Source organism: Eptesicus fuscus, chromosome 15, assembly GCF_027574615.1.
Source record: "Eptesicus fuscus isolate TK198812 chromosome 15, DD_ASM_mEF_20220401, whole genome shotgun sequence".
Lineage (NCBI taxonomy): Eukaryota > Metazoa > Chordata > Mammalia > Chiroptera > Vespertilionidae > Eptesicus > Eptesicus fuscus.
The window spans coordinates 497,891-515,193 of record NC_072487.1 but is presented as its reverse complement, the minus strand read 5'-3'; the positions used below and the strand labels follow the sequence as shown (position 1 = coordinate 515,193).

The window sequence follows — 17,303 nt, the reverse complement described above, 5'->3', positions numbered from 1 at the left end:
TTGTTCTTTTTTTTTTCTTTTCTTTTTTTTTTTTTAATTGATTTCAGAGAGGAAAAGGAGAGGGAGAGAGAGATGAGAGAGAATCACTGAGTAGCTGCCTCCTGCATGTCCCCCTACTGGGGATTGAGCCTGCAACCTGCGCATGTGCCCTTGATTGGAATCGAACCTATAACCCCTCAGTCCAATGCTCTGTCCACTGAGCCAAACCAGTTAGGTCTTGTTCTTGATCTTACATGAAAAGCTTTCAGTTTTTCACTCTTCAGTATGATATTAGCTGAGGGTTTTGGCCTTTATTTTATTGAGTTACTTCCCTTCTATAGTGTTATTACTCATAAATGGATGTTATGCCTTGTCAAATGCTTTTTTGCATCTATTGATATGATAATACGATGTTTTTTATCCTTCATTTTGTTAATGTGGTGTAGTACATTGATCAATTTGCATATGTTGAACCATCCTTGTGCCCCTGCAGTGAACCCCATTTGATTGTGATATCTTTTTATTTGTATTCTATCTTCTTGTTTTCTGGTATCTTGTTTAGGACTTTTGCATCTGTATTCATCAGAAATCTTGGTCTGTAGTTTTCTTTTCTTGTGTTATCCATGCCAGGTTTTGGTATCCGTTATGATGGTCACAGAAAATGTGTTAGGAAGTATTGCCTCTTCCTCAGTTTTTTGGAAGAGTTTGAGAAGGATAGGTATTAAATATTTGAATATTTGGTAGAATTCACTAAAGACATCTGGTCCTGGACTCTATTTTTTGGGAGGTTTTCAATTTCCTTTCTATTGATCTCACTATTTAGGTTTCTTTCAATCCTTCTTGTTCAGTCTAGGGTGGTTATATATATTTCTAAGAACTTGTTCATTTCTTCTAGGTTATCGAATTTGGTGACATAACTTATCCATTGTACTTCTTTGTGTCCATTGTAACTTATCCACTTTCATTTCTGATTTTGTTTTGAGTTTTCTCTATTTTTATTTTAGTGCATCTGGCAAGAGTTTTGTCAACTTTATCTTTTCTAACAACCAGCTCTTTCTTGTATTAATTTTTTCTGGTTTTTGTTTGTTGTTATTGTTCTCTATTTTATTTAATTCTGCTCCAATTTTATTTTTTCTTTTCTTCTACTGACTTTTTTTTTTTCCTAGTTCTTTAAGGAGAAATGTTAGGTAATTTACCGGAGATTTTTCTTGTATATTGAAGTGGGTGGAATGCTATAAAGTTGATTTGATGAGGCTGGTTTGTGCCCCATCATAAGGACTATCCTTGAGAATGTTCCAAGTGCACTAGAGAAGAATGTGTAATCTGGTGTTTAATGTGACAGCTCTGTCAATACCGAGCATGTCCATTTGATCTAATGTGTCATTCATTATTGATTTTCTTTTTGGATGATCTATGCATTGCTGACAATGAGTATTTATGTTCTCTACTATACTTGTGTTTTTGTCAATTTCTCCCTTTATTTCTGTTAATAATTGCCAAATATATATATATTCTTAATATATATTTATTTCAGAGAGGAAGAGAGAGAGAGAGAGAGAGAGAGAGAGAGAGAGAGAGAGAGAGAAGAGAAACATCAGTAATGAGAATCATTGACCGGTTACTCCTGCACAAACCACACTAGGGATCGAGCCCACATCCCAGGCATGTGCCCTGACCGGGAATCAAACCATGATCTCCTGGTTTATAGGTCAACACTCAGCCATTGAGCCATGCCAGCCTGGCGATTGCTGTATACATTTTGATGCTCCTAGGTTGGATGCATATATGTTGATAAGTGTTATGTCTTCTTGATGTAGTGCCTCCTTTATCACTGTAAAATGTCCATCGTTATCTCTTGTTACCTTTATCTTGAAATCTATTTTTTAGCTATGCCTGCATAGCTTTCTCTGGATGCCCATGGCTCGGAGATGCTGCTTTCACTCCTCACTGTGTTTGTCTCCTGCAGGCAGAAACAGTTGGGTTTTGTTTGTAAATTTATCTAGTTCCTCTGTCATTTTATTAGTGAGTTCAGTCCTAGATACAGTTAGGATGATTATTGATGTATGAGGATTTCCTATAGCCTTTCTGTGTGTTTTTTGTTGTTGTTGTTTTGTTTCTTTTGTTTTGGTAGCTCTGTGTCTTCACTATTGCTTTTCCTTTGTGTTTCTGTCTGTTATTTTATTTTGTTGGTATTCTATAGTTTCCCTTTGGTTTTGTGTGTGTGTGTGTCAGTTCCAGATTTTTGTTTTGTGGGTACCATTAGGTTTATGCAAAAAAAAAAAGTCATTTTTCGTGTTGTTGTTGTTTTTTTTTTCTTCTTGTGATTGCACCTTATCTTCATTCACCTGTACAAGTTCGGTCCTTCCCCCCTCCCGCTTTATGTTTTTGTTGTCACACATTATCCCATTTTATGCTGTGTGTTCATTTCCAATTGCAATTTCCAATTTGACTTGCTTATTAACTTTCTTTTTAATCCTCACACAAGGACGACATGTTTTGATTGATTTTTCAGCAGGAACACTATAATAAGCTGGATGTATTGTTCTTAATAGTGATGTCTCTTTTTACATTTTTTAAATATTTGATTCCACTCTCTTGGCTTATAGTGTTCCTGTTGAAAAATATGATGGTAATCTAATGGGCTTCATTTCATAGGTTACTGTCTTCTTTACCCTGACAACCTTGAGGATTTTTCCTTTTTCATTAATTTTTGAGGGTTTTTTTATTATTGATTTGAGAGAGGGAGGGAGGGAGAGAGAGAGAGAGAACATTGATATCAATTGGTTGTCTCCTGTACATACCCCAACAGCATCAAAACCACAACCTGGGCATGTGCCGTGACTTGGAAATGAACCCACCACTTTTCAGAGTGTACGGGACAACACTCCACATGGGCCAGGGCAATTTTTGACAGCTTTAATATAATATGCCTTTCAGAAGAACTTTTTGGGTTGATATAAATAAGTAGGTGTTATCTCTAGGTGTAAGCTTCTTAGATCAAGTGTCCAGCTCTTTCCTTATGTGTGAAAACGTCTCATCAACATTTTGTTTGAGTAAGCTCTCTGTTAGCTTTGAGAGGAAGGGACAGGGAGAAATAGAAACATCAATGATGTGAGAGAATTATTGATCAACTTCCTCCTGCACGTCCTGCATTGGGGATCAAGCCTGCAATCTGGGCATGTGCCCTGACTGGTAATAGAACTATAACCTCCTGGTTCAACCACTGAGCCACACCAGCCAGGCAAACCCATTATTCTTACATTGCTCTAGTGGAGTCAGATACTTTTCATGGAGTCTTTAATCTTTCTACTCGCAATTCTCTATTCTTCCACCAGAGTCATTCCTAAATTTCTGTCTTCGATATCACTAATTCTTTATACCATCTAGTCTGCTCTCTTTCCTATGTTTGCTAGTTCATTCTTCATCTCTTCTATTGATTTCTTCAAATCCAAAATTTCTGTTTGGTTCTTGTTTAAAGTTTTAATTTTTTTTTTATAAAGTACTCCTTTTATTCATTGATTCTATTCCTAAGCTAGTTGCATTGTTTTTTTGAATTTGCTTATATCTGAGTGAATACTTTTTGTGCTGCGCCAACACAGCCAAGGGTTTGGCGAGCCTGAGGGGGGCTGGCGAAGGATGAAGAAAAGACAGACAAAGAGAATAAGCTGGGTCTAGGTGGATCTTCCGTGCCTGGCTGAGGCCACAGAACAGATCCAGATGGCAAGCTGAGCCTTTATTTATAGTCAGAGGTAAACAAGGTAATTTATAAAGTTCTTGTGAGTTTCACTTGTTTTGGCAGCACTTGCTGCACCTCCCACAGCCCATTAGGTACCCAGGAAAGATCTAGGGAGCAGTCACAAGATCAAGCTTAACTATGCTTAGAGGACTGTGCCCTCCAAGCTGGGACTTGTTGTTTGTGGCTTTGCCAACAGGTCAGTCCGAGGCTTAACCCTATAGCCGCTTCCTACATCTCGCCTTTCTTTTATTTTTAAGCTACTATTATGAAAGTAAAACTTAAGCATCAAGAACAAAACTCTGGCCCTAACCGGTTTGACTCAGAAGATAGAGCATCGGGCTGCGGGCTGAAAGGTCCTGGGTTCGATTCCGGTCAAGGGCAAGTACCTTGGTTGCGGGCACATCTCCAATGGACAGGGTGCAGGAGGCAGCTGATCGATGTTTCTCTCTCATCGATGTTTCTAACTCTCTATCCCTCTCCCTTCCTCTCTGTAAAAAATCAATAAAATAAAAAAAATAAAAAGAATTAAAAAAAATAAAAAGAACAAAACTCTGGCTATTGACAAAACAGTGCCAGTGCAACACAACAATAATAGAGAAATCAAACTACAGTAACATTTTTCTACTAAAGGAAAGTTTCTTTTGCTAATTTACTCAGAGTCCTCGGGCTTGGCTGCGGAAGACTTTACAGAAGATTGGCAGCTAGCCAATGCTAGCATGGCCAGAAACATGATTGAGGGAGTAGCTTCCACCTCCTGCTTTCTGCCCTCTGCTGGGCCTCAGTTGTTAACGTCTTCAGCTGACCCCATGTTGGCACCTCGGTCTCTTGTGTAGCCTTCATCGTCTTCCTTTTCCGCTTTACTGTCATCGGGGCAACTCTCAGTCTTTTGAATGAAGGGACAAGGAGCTTCTCTGGGTCCATTGTGGTGACGCACGTAAAGCTCTGGCACCCAAATTGGCTGCGCTGCTCCTCTGGAAAGGTACAAACACAGCCTCTTCCCCATATCATTATTGGATCTGGTCCAAACCACTGTCCAGTTTGTGCATCCTTCCATCGGGCTAACCCCACGGAGGCTATTGTACAGGAGGCCCGATGCCTTTTGGCTGCTGTACGACCCTCTGCATCGCAATTCAAAAATTTAAAGCATAGAGAACTTGACTGAGTTTGTTTTGAGGTGACACATAACATCCGTCTCCCCCTTTCTGTTTTAGTAATTGCATTTTAAGAGTACGATTTGCTCTTTCCACTATTGCTTGACCTTGAGGGTTGTAAGGGATACCAGTTTTAGGACAAATTTAATATTGCTGGCAAAAATGTTGAAAAGCAGAACTAGTAGTGTATGCAGGTCCATTGTCTGTCTTTAGCTCTAAGGGAGGATCTAGTACCACAAAGGCAGCTAGGCAGTGATTAATTACATGCTTGGCACTCTCGCCCATTTGCGGAGTCGCAAAGATAAAGCGGGAGCAGGTATCTACATTAACATGCACCCATCTATGGTCACCAAACTCCGGGACATGGGTGACATCCATTTGCCAGATTTGATTAGGTTTAAGACCTTGATTAGGATTAACCCCCAACGATTGCACAGGGCAATGAATTAATTACACACTGAGGGCACTGCTTAACAATTTGACGAGCTTGCTTCCAAGAAATACGGAATTGTTTGGGTAAGGCAGCAGCATTTTGATGATGCAAAGCATGGGAGGACTGGGCAAGAGAAAATGGGGTAGCCTCTTGCATCACAGCAAGGAGGCGATCAATAGCTAATGGACCAGGGAGACCTGAATGAGACTGGATATGACCAATAAAGCAGGGAAACTGTCGTTCTCTAATGACTTTTTGAAGGTTGAAAAATAAATGAAAGAGTTCCTCTGAATTAGTGTGCCCTATAGTAGCCGTTTCAATTAGTTTGGCCATACTTACCACATAGGCACTATCACTATATGGGTTGATGGGCTCCGTAGCAGAGTTTGTCAAGGCATAAATAAGAGCTTGTATTTCTACCCATTGTGCTAAAATATAAGGGGTTTGAAGGACCCTTGCTCCCCTGCTGCAGTAGATCCAGCCTTTCCAGAACTGGATCCACCTGTAAAAATGGTTAGTGCCTGAGATATAGGTTGTGACTTCACTGTCTTTGGGAAGGTAAAGGTAGTAACTGAGAGAAATTGTAAAACCTTATTTGCTGGGTAATGGTTACCAACCTTTCCGGAGAAATTAGCAAGTGCAACTTGCCAACTTGTTGATCGCTGCCAGAGCCGGTCTTGCTGAATAGCAGTAAATGGCACTACAATGAGGTCAGGGTCTCGGCCACTAACTGGCCTGATCGAAGGCGGGCTTGAGCTATTAGCTGGGAAACCGAATCATGGAAGGGAGTTAATACCTTAGTTGGAGAATGAGCCAAATATAGCCATTCAACAACTCCAGGAGCTTGCCAACTGACCCCAGTGGGTTGGTGTTGATGGTAATTTAATTTTGCTTATGTCTAAAGACTTTTCCCCTTTTGTTGGCAGCTGCCTCCAGGCTTTGGTGGCACATACATTTATTTGCTGATAGGCTTGCGTGGGGTATACTAACTGAGCCTGCAAAGCCCCATGAGGTCCGGTGAGCATATTAATTGTAATGGGTACCCCATGAGCTTGGTTTCTGTTAGCCTGCTCCTCACTAAGCTCTGCCCAATTAGATTTCCAAAATAAGTAATCTCCAGGTGGGAGACAAGCCTTCGAGACGGTATTCCAGTCACTAGGAGCCATAGCTTCCTCAGATATTGTATATAGTGACCCCAGCCCATAGGGGGAAGTCGGTCCATACATAGAACAAGAAGTCTTCAACTACTTCAAAGTTTTAAAAGGAATAGACTGATGACCACGGAGCATCTGACCTGGATTCTGAGGATCAGGCTGCTCAAATTTAGGATATAAACTGAATCCTGATGTATCTTCCCCAGCCTGCCTGGCCTCATACAGAGTCTGCTGGAGTAGAGACAAAGGCACCATTCTTTTTTCTGCTTGTTTAGGGGGTAAAAAGAGAGGCTTATGAGCAACAATAAGCTCTTTAAATATTTGCATCAGACCCCCATCATCCCAGACCCACCGGTTCTGTTCCCTTGCTTCCTCCAAACTCACTTATATTTGTGAGGAAGCGCATCGTCTGGAGGACTCTCTCCCACAGGAGCTGTAGCCCCAGGGACTGGAGGAGGCAGCGGAGGCGCCGATAGTGGAGTTGGAAGTCTCTGGCAGCCTTCCCCCATCTGTCTTGATTCCCCTGCCACATTCATCCACTCCCTTTCTGGAGCGAGCTCTAGGCAGTCCCGAGTCAGGGACCACAGACTGAAAGTAGAGGCAGGTATTTCCTCTGGACCTTCAGCTATATAATGATCTCGAAGTTGTTTGCCTACCTTCTCCCATGCCTCTATATTTACCCCAACCCTTCACGGCTGTCATGTGCATTGTGCTATCCTTCACCCCTCTTCCCTCTTTCCCTACTCACTCTGACATGCCCACCTTTAGATGTCTCAGTGCATGGAACCCTGGGAGCTGTTTGTGTGTTAAACAGGGAATCCTGTTTTGAATTATGGCTGTCCAACTTCTTGTAACTTCATGGAGAAGTCCTCTCATGTTGCCATGCTGCTGGTGTCACTAACAACTGGTGTATTTGGTGTAGCATACTACATGCCCCAGTTGTCCTTTTGTTTTTCTCTCTTCACATACTTGTGTGTGTGTGTGTGTGTGTGTGTGTGTGTGTGTGTGTGTGTGTGTGAACTCGTTTCATTATCAGAAAACTAAACCCAACGGTAATCATGGCAGACTGTGACTTTAATTTTGTTTAAAGTTATATTTGTGGCCCTAGTTGGGTGGCTCAGTTGGTTGGAGTGTCATCCCGTACATCAAAAGGTTGCAGATTTGATTCCTAGTCAGGGCACATACCGGAGACAACCGATCCATGTTTCTCTTTCCCCCTCTTTCTCATTCTTTTCCTTTCTCCCTCCCCCTCTCTCTAAAATCAATGAACATATCTTCATGTGAGGATTTTTAAAAAGTTATATTTGTCAACCAAAGGACTTGTATGCATGCATATAAGTACAACCAATGGACACAAGATACTGGGGGGATGGGATGAGGGCATGCGACAGGGGATAGGGGAGACTGGAGGAAGGTCAATGGGGGGGGCGAAAGGAGACATGTACTACTATATGTAATACTTTAAACAATAAAATAAAATTTTAAAAAGTTATATTTGTGAAATGTGGTTAATCTTTTTCATATGTGACATATATAATAAATACGTGTTTTTTTTATTTTTTCAGAATTGGGTTGTAAGTAAATTTGGAAGAGTCTTACCTGTTCTTCATCTAAAGAATCAACATAAACGTAAAATATCCTTTGCAATTGGGTTTCCAGAGTAATTATTATTTAGCACAGTTTTGGCTAATTACCAAAGTTTACTTCCTATCTTTAGAATTTCACTACCTCTGTCAAGAAATCTTTAGATGTTTAACAGTTTTATGTTCCCAACTTCTAGGCAAGGTAAGACCTTACTACCTGCATGAATGGAATAATTAAGATAATAATTAGAGAATATAATGAGGTTTTATATGAGTAAGTGATACAAATGATGATTGTCAAAGAAGCCTTTTCACTTATTAATGTATATGCCTTTCTCTCACGTGACATGGACTCAGCCATTGCTGAAGATCTAAAGTGGGGCAGTGGACAGGGGGCCATTGGGAAAGAAGGTTTTAGAGGAAGTGCAGGCGGCTTCACATTCCTGGAAACGTGATGGGAAGGAGAGTCCAAGAAAGAGGAAAGTAGTTTATGGAAATACATAGCTAAGTATGAGAATGGTGGGTGGAGAAGGAGTGTGGGCCCAGAATGCGCAAATTCAGATGCGCCTGTTCCTTTGAGGAAATAAGGTCAGATTGTTGAAACTGAATTTCTAGTGTTAAGAACTGCTGGGCAGAGGTGCACTTGTGTATCGTTACCTGTTATAATGTGAGTCAGAGAAGCAGAAGCAGTTCCACGTCTTTCATTCAGAGGGGATGTAATTCAGCCAGTGCCTTAAAACGTGCTGGAGGAGCTGGGAACTAACACATTGCCCAGAGATTACTAACTATGAAACCGCTGCCACCTGGGGTTAGAGAGCAGCAAGCATGTCCTCATTGTTTGAGGCTGCTGTGCTCCTGAGGCCCCGGAGCCTCCCCTGCCAGTGGCACTAAACCCGGAGAAATGGGGGGCACTTCCTTCCTCTTCCCCTTCTTGCTTCCTACCAACGGTAGCCACTGACAGCGAAGAGGGAGATCTTGACGGGAACTGAAGCGGAGAGACCGTGGGCGCTGTGGAAGGCCTCACATACTTGGTATGTGTTCATTAGTTATGAGATGAACAAAGAAACTTCAGGGGTAATAACTTAAAGCAACTTCTTACTGCCTGTTCATATGTTTTAGGAAATTGGCAAATGCCGAGTCATCACAGCATGTTGACATTAACTAGGTCAGTGATGGGCAATCTTTTGAGCTTGGTGTGTCAAACTTCGCCAAAAAACTGAGCATAACGTGGGTAGTGTGTCACTTTGAGGAAAAAACATTATTTCGCAAATGTTTCATCCTCAGGAGCAGCAAATGTTTCATCCTCGGCATGCGGCCGCCTCAGCGGCTGCATGTCATCAGAAATGGCTACGCGTGTCAGTGCTGACATGCGTGTCATAGGTTCGCCATCACTGAACTAGATCCTTCTTGATAATGTTAGCCACAAAACACATCCTGGTATTATCTTTCTGATAAAGACCTACAAAATGCCCTGCGGAGAAAAGAGGTGTAAGTGGGGATTATTGAGCTGAGAGTCAGAGCTCGGATAGCTAGAATCAGAGCTAGTCCTGCGGAGGCAGGAGAGCCAAAGGGACTTGAGACCCGAGGACACGTGGTGTCTAGCTGTGCCCCTCAGGGTGCTCCTCTGTTCTCTGCTTTACAGCATCAGCTCCGTAGATGGGCTTCTGACATTTACAGAAAACAGTCTTTGGGACTCTGTATCTAGAATCTAATTTGAATGACTTTGCTGTGGTGTCTACATACAAGTATATATTCTGCTGATTAATATTGACTGTGCTTTTTATAATTCTGTATAGAACTCTCCATTTCAGGGAACCTGAGGTCGCCTAGTGAAATCCTCATTTTGTTGGATAGGGAACTGAGGGTAAGATTAAACAGTATTGTGTGGTGAAGGCCAGGGATGGGGCAGGAGCTGGGTGGAGGGGATCAAAGGGTGGGGGAGAAACGGGGGACATCTGTAATATCCTCAACAATAAAAATAATTTTTAAAAAAGATTGAACATTATTCCTTTTGCTTCACCAGATTGACAGGTTTTCCTAAAACCTAGGCCTTTGTTTTGTTCCTTGACTTATGGAAACATAAAGTATGACCCATCAAAATACTGCCACAACTTAAAAAAAATAGGGGAGGATTTTACAAAAGCCATTCCTGTATCCAATCTCACTTGGGAATTGGAAGGAGGGAACGATCCTATGAGTAAGAAACGGCAAGGGAAATTTCCTGACATTTTCAGCCCTCCCAAGAAGATAATAAAAGTGCAGAAGAATCAGAGTTCCACTTTGTCTCTGACTATGAGACCAAGACCCAGCAGGGTAAAAATGGAGAATCCACACTTATCACAGCCACAGACCACACAAGAAATACCTAATGATCCTGTTACTCTTACATCACCCCATGGACCTGATGCTGATAGTCAGAAACTTACAAGTCTTTTTCAGAATTCTGGCTTGGAAAACACTGGGAACAAAAATAGCATGTCTAAGGATGATATCGATTCTGAAGATGAATTAAGACTAATGATCGCAAGAGAGGAAAACTTAGAGAGAACTGCAGGGTCCTCCATGAATGACTATGATTCCTTTGAAATTGTAAGGGATGATTTCAAATCGGATGTTCACAAACTTGGTTCTTTAACAGGTTTAGGCAACAAAAATAACGTCTCTTTTGATAGTGAAGATAATGTGGGAGGTGATTGCGACTATGATTCAGGAGATGCAGATGACACTGCAGTGAATAAAAATGTTGGTAAGGTAAAAAAGAGTACAGAATTTTCACAAATGGAAAAGTCTGTATTCAAGAAAAGTTCTTCGAAAAATAGAAAAACGTGTGAGCTTTCTGATCATTGTACCAAAGTACAAAAAAGCCAAACCAATGTGGAGCTAGCCATAAGTCATGGAGTTGAGTCTCTGTGTAACTCCAGTGGCAGTGAAGATGCTGCTTCTCGGTCGGAATCAGCCGAGTCTGAGGAAGGGGAGTATAACGCCATGATGGACAACTGTCTCCAGGTGACTCTCTCTCTCGCTGACTTGGCACGTTTGGCTGGCAGTGACCTGAAGGCTCCAAGAGAAGATCCCGAGAGCCATGGCTGGGAAACCACCTCCAAGTGTGACAGAGCCTCCAAGAGCCACGGGACTTGTGGCCTCCACAGAAGTCGAGGATGTGTTTATCCTGAAGAGATTGTGGCTTCCCTTTTAGAAGAAGAGAACACCCCTGGAAAGCAGAAACCAAAGGCAAACAACTCAAAGCTAAAATTCCAGGCATTCAAGGGAGTAGGCTGTCTCTATGGAAAGCAGCCAGTGAAAAAATCCTTGAAAGAGAATGTTGCCTCTGGCAATGTTCATAAAAATGAGCACTCCTTGAAACCTGAGGATCCCACTAGCATGTCCATGGAGAAGGGCTTCCCAAATTCGAATGGCTCGTCAAGCAAACTGACTCCTTTCCAAGGTTCAAAGAAAGCAGATGACCCAAACTATATCCAACCTCAGAAGAGACGGTTTACTTTTAAGACCCAGAATCACAAAGTGGGGTCCCCTAGCAGTTCAGAAAAGGGAAGTAGAAATCCTGTTCCCAGTCTGTTGCCATTAAAACATAATGCAGTAAGGCTTGGTGCAGAAACCTCCCTGAGAGGCTTTGATGAAGACTGTTGCCACGAGACGACAAAGACAGGAGAGGACTCTGAAAAGAAGCCTGATCTACCCAGCCACGTGGTTCCTGAGAATTCCCCAGAGGTCTCCAGGATGAACACTCAGGGAAGCAAAACTGACTTCCCACTTTCTCTTAATAGTTCACCCGATGTTTTTGCTAAGAATAAGCATGCTGAAGATAATCAGAAGCGTTTGTCAGCCTTAGAGGCAAGGCAGAAAGCAAAAGAAGTACAAAAGAAGCTGGTTCATAATGCCCTGGCCAATTTGGTGAGTCTGGTTTAACAAGAACTCTAAAATTGCATCCTTTTCTTCCCAAGAAGGTAGGCATGCCCCTTTAGAGGTCAGTATCTTGGCACTCACCAGTTTCATTTTTTTTGTCCTTGAGTTGGAAGCTTTTATCACCATGTATATTTAGTATATTCCAACAGAAGTGAGGTTAATCTATTTATGAAAACCCCTTTTAATTTGTTTTTATCTATTTTCGTAGTTTCCTATGAAATTAGAACTGGTAAGATATCCTAATATATTCGAATTTACATATGAATCACCTCCCAAGTGATTTTTATCTTGCCAAGATTTACTGTAATGAACCTATATTCATTCTTCCAACATGTGTTAAGTACCTCTGACGTTCTAGGCCTTCACTGGAAGTACTAGATTTGTAAAATGAGGCCAAGAAACATGGTTCCTGCCTCAGGTATTGGCTCTTAGTGTGGTATGCAGAAGGTGACGTTTGCGCTCCACGGTGCAGAGAGAGTATGCCCATGTGCCCTGGCAGCACTGGGAGGCAGCAGGTGGGTCAGGGGAATGGGAATAGGGGGTTTCCTCAGCCTAGACTGAGGCTAGTGAGAACAGTATACTCTGATTGGGCTGAGGTAAAGGTGGGAAGGGAGAGGAAAGGCATTTCATGAAGAGGGAGCAATTTATACAAAAGGGAATGTGTGTGACTGAAATGTTTAAAGTATGAAGTGGCAAGAAATACGACTAGAGCGGTAAATAGGGACAGTGAAGAGTCTACAGGGCTTGGGCTTTCTTTTTTTTTTTTTTTTTATTGATTTCAGAGAGGAAAGGGGAGAGAGGTAGAAACATCAATGATGAGAGAGAATCATGGATCGGCTGCCTCCTGCACACCCCCACACGGGGGATCAATCCTGCAATCTGGGCATGTGCCCTGACCGGGAATCAAACAGTGACCTCCTGGTTCATAGGTCGACGCTCAATCACTGAGACAAGCCGGCCGGGCTGGACTTTATTCTTTTTATTTTATTTTTTTAATATATTTTATTGATTTTTTACAGAGAGGAATAGAGAGTTAAAAACATCGATGAGAGAGAAACATCGATCAGCTGCCTCCTGCACACCCCCCCACCAGGGATGTGCCCGCAACCAAGGCACATGCCCTTGACCGGAATCGAACCTGGGACCCTTGAGTCTGCAGGCCGAAGCTCTATCCACTGAGCCAAACCGGTTTCGGCTGGACTTTATTCTTAAGGCTGTGAAAAGACTGAATAACTTTAAACAAAGAGATGAAGATTCATTGTGTCTATATTGGAGCAGGAATTGGCAAACTATAGCTCGCAGGCTATGCAGCCCACAGCCTATCTTGGTACAGCTTCCAAGCTAAGAAAGGTTTTTACATTTTTCAAGCATTTTTTTGAAAAGAATACAGGACAGACCACAGATCCTTTGTGACCCTTTACAGAAATAGTTTGCCAAACTCAGTTTGGAGAAAGTTATTCAGGCCATAATGATCAAGAAATCAAATGGCAAATCTGGAACCAGGGACAGCCTTTGGGAAGGTCATGAGCCAGAGCCAAGACAGGAACAATGGGAATAGATTTAAAAGACACCAACAAGGTCCAATGGATGGGACTTGGATCAGCTGGATATGCAGAGAGAAGTCAGAAGTGTCCCTCCTGGGAAAATAATTGGATGATGGCATTCACTAGACAAGAAAAAGGGATGGGAAGTAGACTTGGCCAGGAATGGAAATGAGGGCTTGTCTTATAATGCCTTTGATGACCACTCTAGGATGGTCCTCCGGAGGACAAGCCAACACACATCATCTTTGGTTCTGACAGTGAGATTGAAACAGAAGAGACGTCCATTCGGGAGCAGAGCCAGCTGGTAGAGAAACCAATAAAAGTAAGAGTTCAGGGTGTCATTGTGGGCACTCCTCTATTTCTGCAGATCCATTTGCACACCAAGACCTGCAAACAACTGCCAGGCTCAACATAAAGTCCTCTGGGAGCTACAGTGAAAGCCAGGGCTCCCTAGTCACCACACAGACTACAGCAGTGGTTCTCAACCTTCCTAATGCCGCGGCCCTTTAATACAGTGCCTCATGCTGTGGTGACCCCAACCATAAAATTATTTTCGTTGCTACTTCATAACTGTAATTTTGCTACTGTTAATAATCGTAATGTAAATATCTGTGTTTTCCAATGGTCTTAGGCGACCCTGCTAGCGGTTCTCAACCTGTGGGTCACGATCCACAGGTTGAGAACCGCTGCTGTAGAGCCTAAGACCATCACATTTATAACAGCTGCCGTCCTCCCCCCTTCCCTGCCCTCACCCCCCATTTGGGCTGCATGGGGAGCCTCTGCTTGGCCTGAGTCAGGAGTTCTCATTCTAACCATCGCCACCCTTTCCTGGGAGAGCCATCTGGGTTGTTGGTTCTTAAATGTGAGGGACAATTGCATAATGAAGGAAGCACTGATTGCCTTCGCTTTTAATGCATGTTTCTGCCGTCATCCGTGTCACAGGAGTTCCTGAGCCGAGCATCCGGGACACTGTTTGGCAGCAGTGAGGAGGAGTCGGACCCTGAAGAGGACAGGAATAGGTTCAGAATTAAGCCTCAGTTCGAGGGCAGAGCTGGGCAGAAGGTTAGTAAAGAATGAAAATGCTAAAACTTGCAACATGTCCTTATTTTTTGACATAGTCCTTAAATCTAGGCAAATGCAGGAAGACTTTGACCCACACTCCAGTTTTTAGCTTTGTTTTGGGAGTAAATCCCCCACAGCCATTCCAACTGGCTCCTGGGTAGGTGAGGCTATGAAACATACAGTCATTTCAGGGTGAGGGAGGGCACCTGCAGAGTCTGCTTTAGAAGCGATTTCTCGGGACTGTGGCCATAGTTGTGTGTGTGCTTTGTCTTGTAGCTCATGAATTTGCAGTCTCACTTTGGCACTGATGACAGATTCCGCATGGACGCCCGATTTCTAGAAAGTGACAGTGAAGAAGAGCGGGAAGGTAAATGCCTCGTTGTCCAAACCATGCTGACGTCAGCTCTTGCTTAACCCTGGAGAAGCTCTGCATCTCGAGACACTGACTCCGGAAGCTTACTCTCCAGTGCACAGCTTGCTCAGTGGTCCTTGAGTTCGTGGGCGCATATTAGTTACTTAGAAAATTTAAATTCCTTGAAGCTGACAGAAAAGAGAGGAAAAGATGGCATCCACCAGAGGCACCGTCTTTCCCTGTGCCATCTCTGGCACAAGAGAAGGGGTGAGGTCCCTGTGTGGCAGTAGAATTGGAGGTCCAGGGGAGGCCATGAAAGACAGTTAAGTCACACTTGACTCTGAAAGAGAGTATTCGTCTTCCCTGCTGTGTATGCTGGGTGCAGGTATTTTAAAAAGGAATGTGCTATTGAATGCCATTCTACTTAGATGTGTCTTTATTTGGGTATATCTAACCGTAATGATGCTATCAGAAGCACCCAAATTCTACTCTTTTACTTTTTTAGTGTCTTCCATAGCAGTGGTTCTAAGCTTTCTCTAGACCTACTCCTGTCCTCGAGTGAGCTCCCTGCTCCCTCTGTAGTCACAGAACTTCTTTCTTTACACCTTCCCTTTTTCTTTCCTTCTTGAGTTAACCTAAACTGCATCTTAATCCCTCACTCATACATCCCGCCACCCCCTTTCTCACAGACTTCTTCATCTTCCCTTTCTTGTAGCTCCATTCCTCTTTCTACAGAAAAAGCTCTCATAGGTCCAAGAAGCCATTCCTTCAACCCTGCCAATTTTCGAGCTGCCACTCCCAAGATTTTAGTTCTAAACTTGAAAAAAATAAATTACATCTGATGTAGAACCAGTTGACTACTGAAAAAAAACAGTCTGATTTGAATAACACTTCAATTCTTTGAGGTGATTGTTACATGATGTACATTACCAGGAACCAGAGTTCAAGGATTAAATTCTCCGGGGTCCACACCAGTTATGCTTCAGAGCTTCTCACTCAAAATCCCATGTTGAACACAGGAATGGACAGAACCTTGCGAGTAGCCTACATTTAGAAGCTGCACAGAGGGGTTACTTCCTTAACTTCCGCCACTTTGGTCTGTCTCTTTACAGCTCTTCTGTTAAGTGCTCCCTCAAACGCTGTGAATTACCAGTTCACCAAATGTAGTGTCATTTTTTCTAGCTTCAGCCTCTTCAGCCAACCTACAGCATTTGTCACTGGTGAAATGTTCTCTTTGCTTTGCTCTCCATTATACCACAACTCTGGTGTTCTTCTTCCTGGGTGTCTAATTTTCCCTTCACCTCCAGGTGGAGGCTCTTCCCAGGTTCCTGTGAGTTCTTGTTGCTTTAGCCTTCTCTTATTCGGGTAATTTCCAAATTTGGGTCATCTTTGATTCTGACTGCTCAACGGAGTCCTATTCCTTCTTTTCTCGGTGCCTGATGGATAGTTCTCACAGGCATTCCTGGGCCCGTGTTAAAATTAAAGTCCCAACTTCAGTTTCTCTCTCAGCTCCTCCAGACCCTTCTGTTTCTGTTGATGGCACTTCCATTCTTAAGGCATGCAGACACATGTCCTTTTTTTTTTTTTTCTTCCCTGCTTTTGAGGCTCATTTCAAGTGAATTGCAAATACTGTTTGCAAGTAGGCAGCACGGACAGCCTGCAAACACCTTTTTGTGTTCTACTGTCTAGTGGTCATTATTAGGTTAAAATTGAAATTGCCATTTTCCAAGTCAAAAGTTGTTGAAGCCCTCGCCGGCTTGGCTCAGTGGATAGAGCGTCAGCCTGCGGACTGAAGGGCCGCAGGTTCGATTGCGGTAAAGGGCATGTGCCTGGGTTGTGGGCTCGATCCCCAGTGGGGGGTGTGCAGGAGGCAGCCAACCAATGATTCTCTCTCATCATTGATGTTTCTCTCTCTCTCCCTCTCCCTTCCTCTTTGAAATAAATAAAAATGTATTTTTAAAAAAGAAAAAAAAAAGTTGTTGAATTAGTAGTTCATATGGTTCAATCTAATGCAGCATAAAACTCTTTGTACTTTTAAAAATATGTGTTTATTTTGTCTTCCCCTACCTGCCACGTGCTCCTCCCATCACTGTGTCTGTCCTTCTTACACTTTGCCTGGTTTATAAAGCATTTCTTGATTTATTTTAACATGATCTATACCTCCGTGGAACCCTTAGAAAGTTTTGGGACATCTCTGTTGATAACTTTTTCAAATCAGTGTTTTGTTTTAGATTCTGTTTTTTGGTTTATATCCTGTAAAAAGTTCAAAGGGTCTCTCAGGCTTGTATCTGTCATCCACAGTAGCTGTTTAACTTTCCTGCCTGGTCTTTTTCTGTAGGCGAGGGTGACCGCCATCTCCTTCCGTGACGCCCTGTGCTGTGGACC

At 42.7% G+C, this 17,303-nt stretch overlaps 1 protein-coding gene across 1 annotated transcript in view; it reads left to right on the top strand.

Annotated features, from left to right (window-relative positions):
- NOL8 (nucleolar protein 8) overlaps positions 1-17,303 on the top strand; it is a 48,799-nt gene that overhangs the window by 11,004 nt on the left and 20,492 nt on the right. Inside the window, exons 6-10 of the mRNA XM_054727020.1 lie at positions 8,019-8,096; positions 10,122-11,948; positions 13,713-13,826; positions 14,447-14,566; positions 14,843-14,933. Coding sequence (XP_054582995.1) covers positions 8,019-8,096; positions 10,122-11,948; positions 13,713-13,826; positions 14,447-14,566; positions 14,843-14,933 — 2,230 coding nt within the window. The remainder of the gene's footprint in view (positions 1-8,018; positions 8,097-10,121; positions 11,949-13,712; positions 13,827-14,446; positions 14,567-14,842; positions 14,934-17,303) is intronic.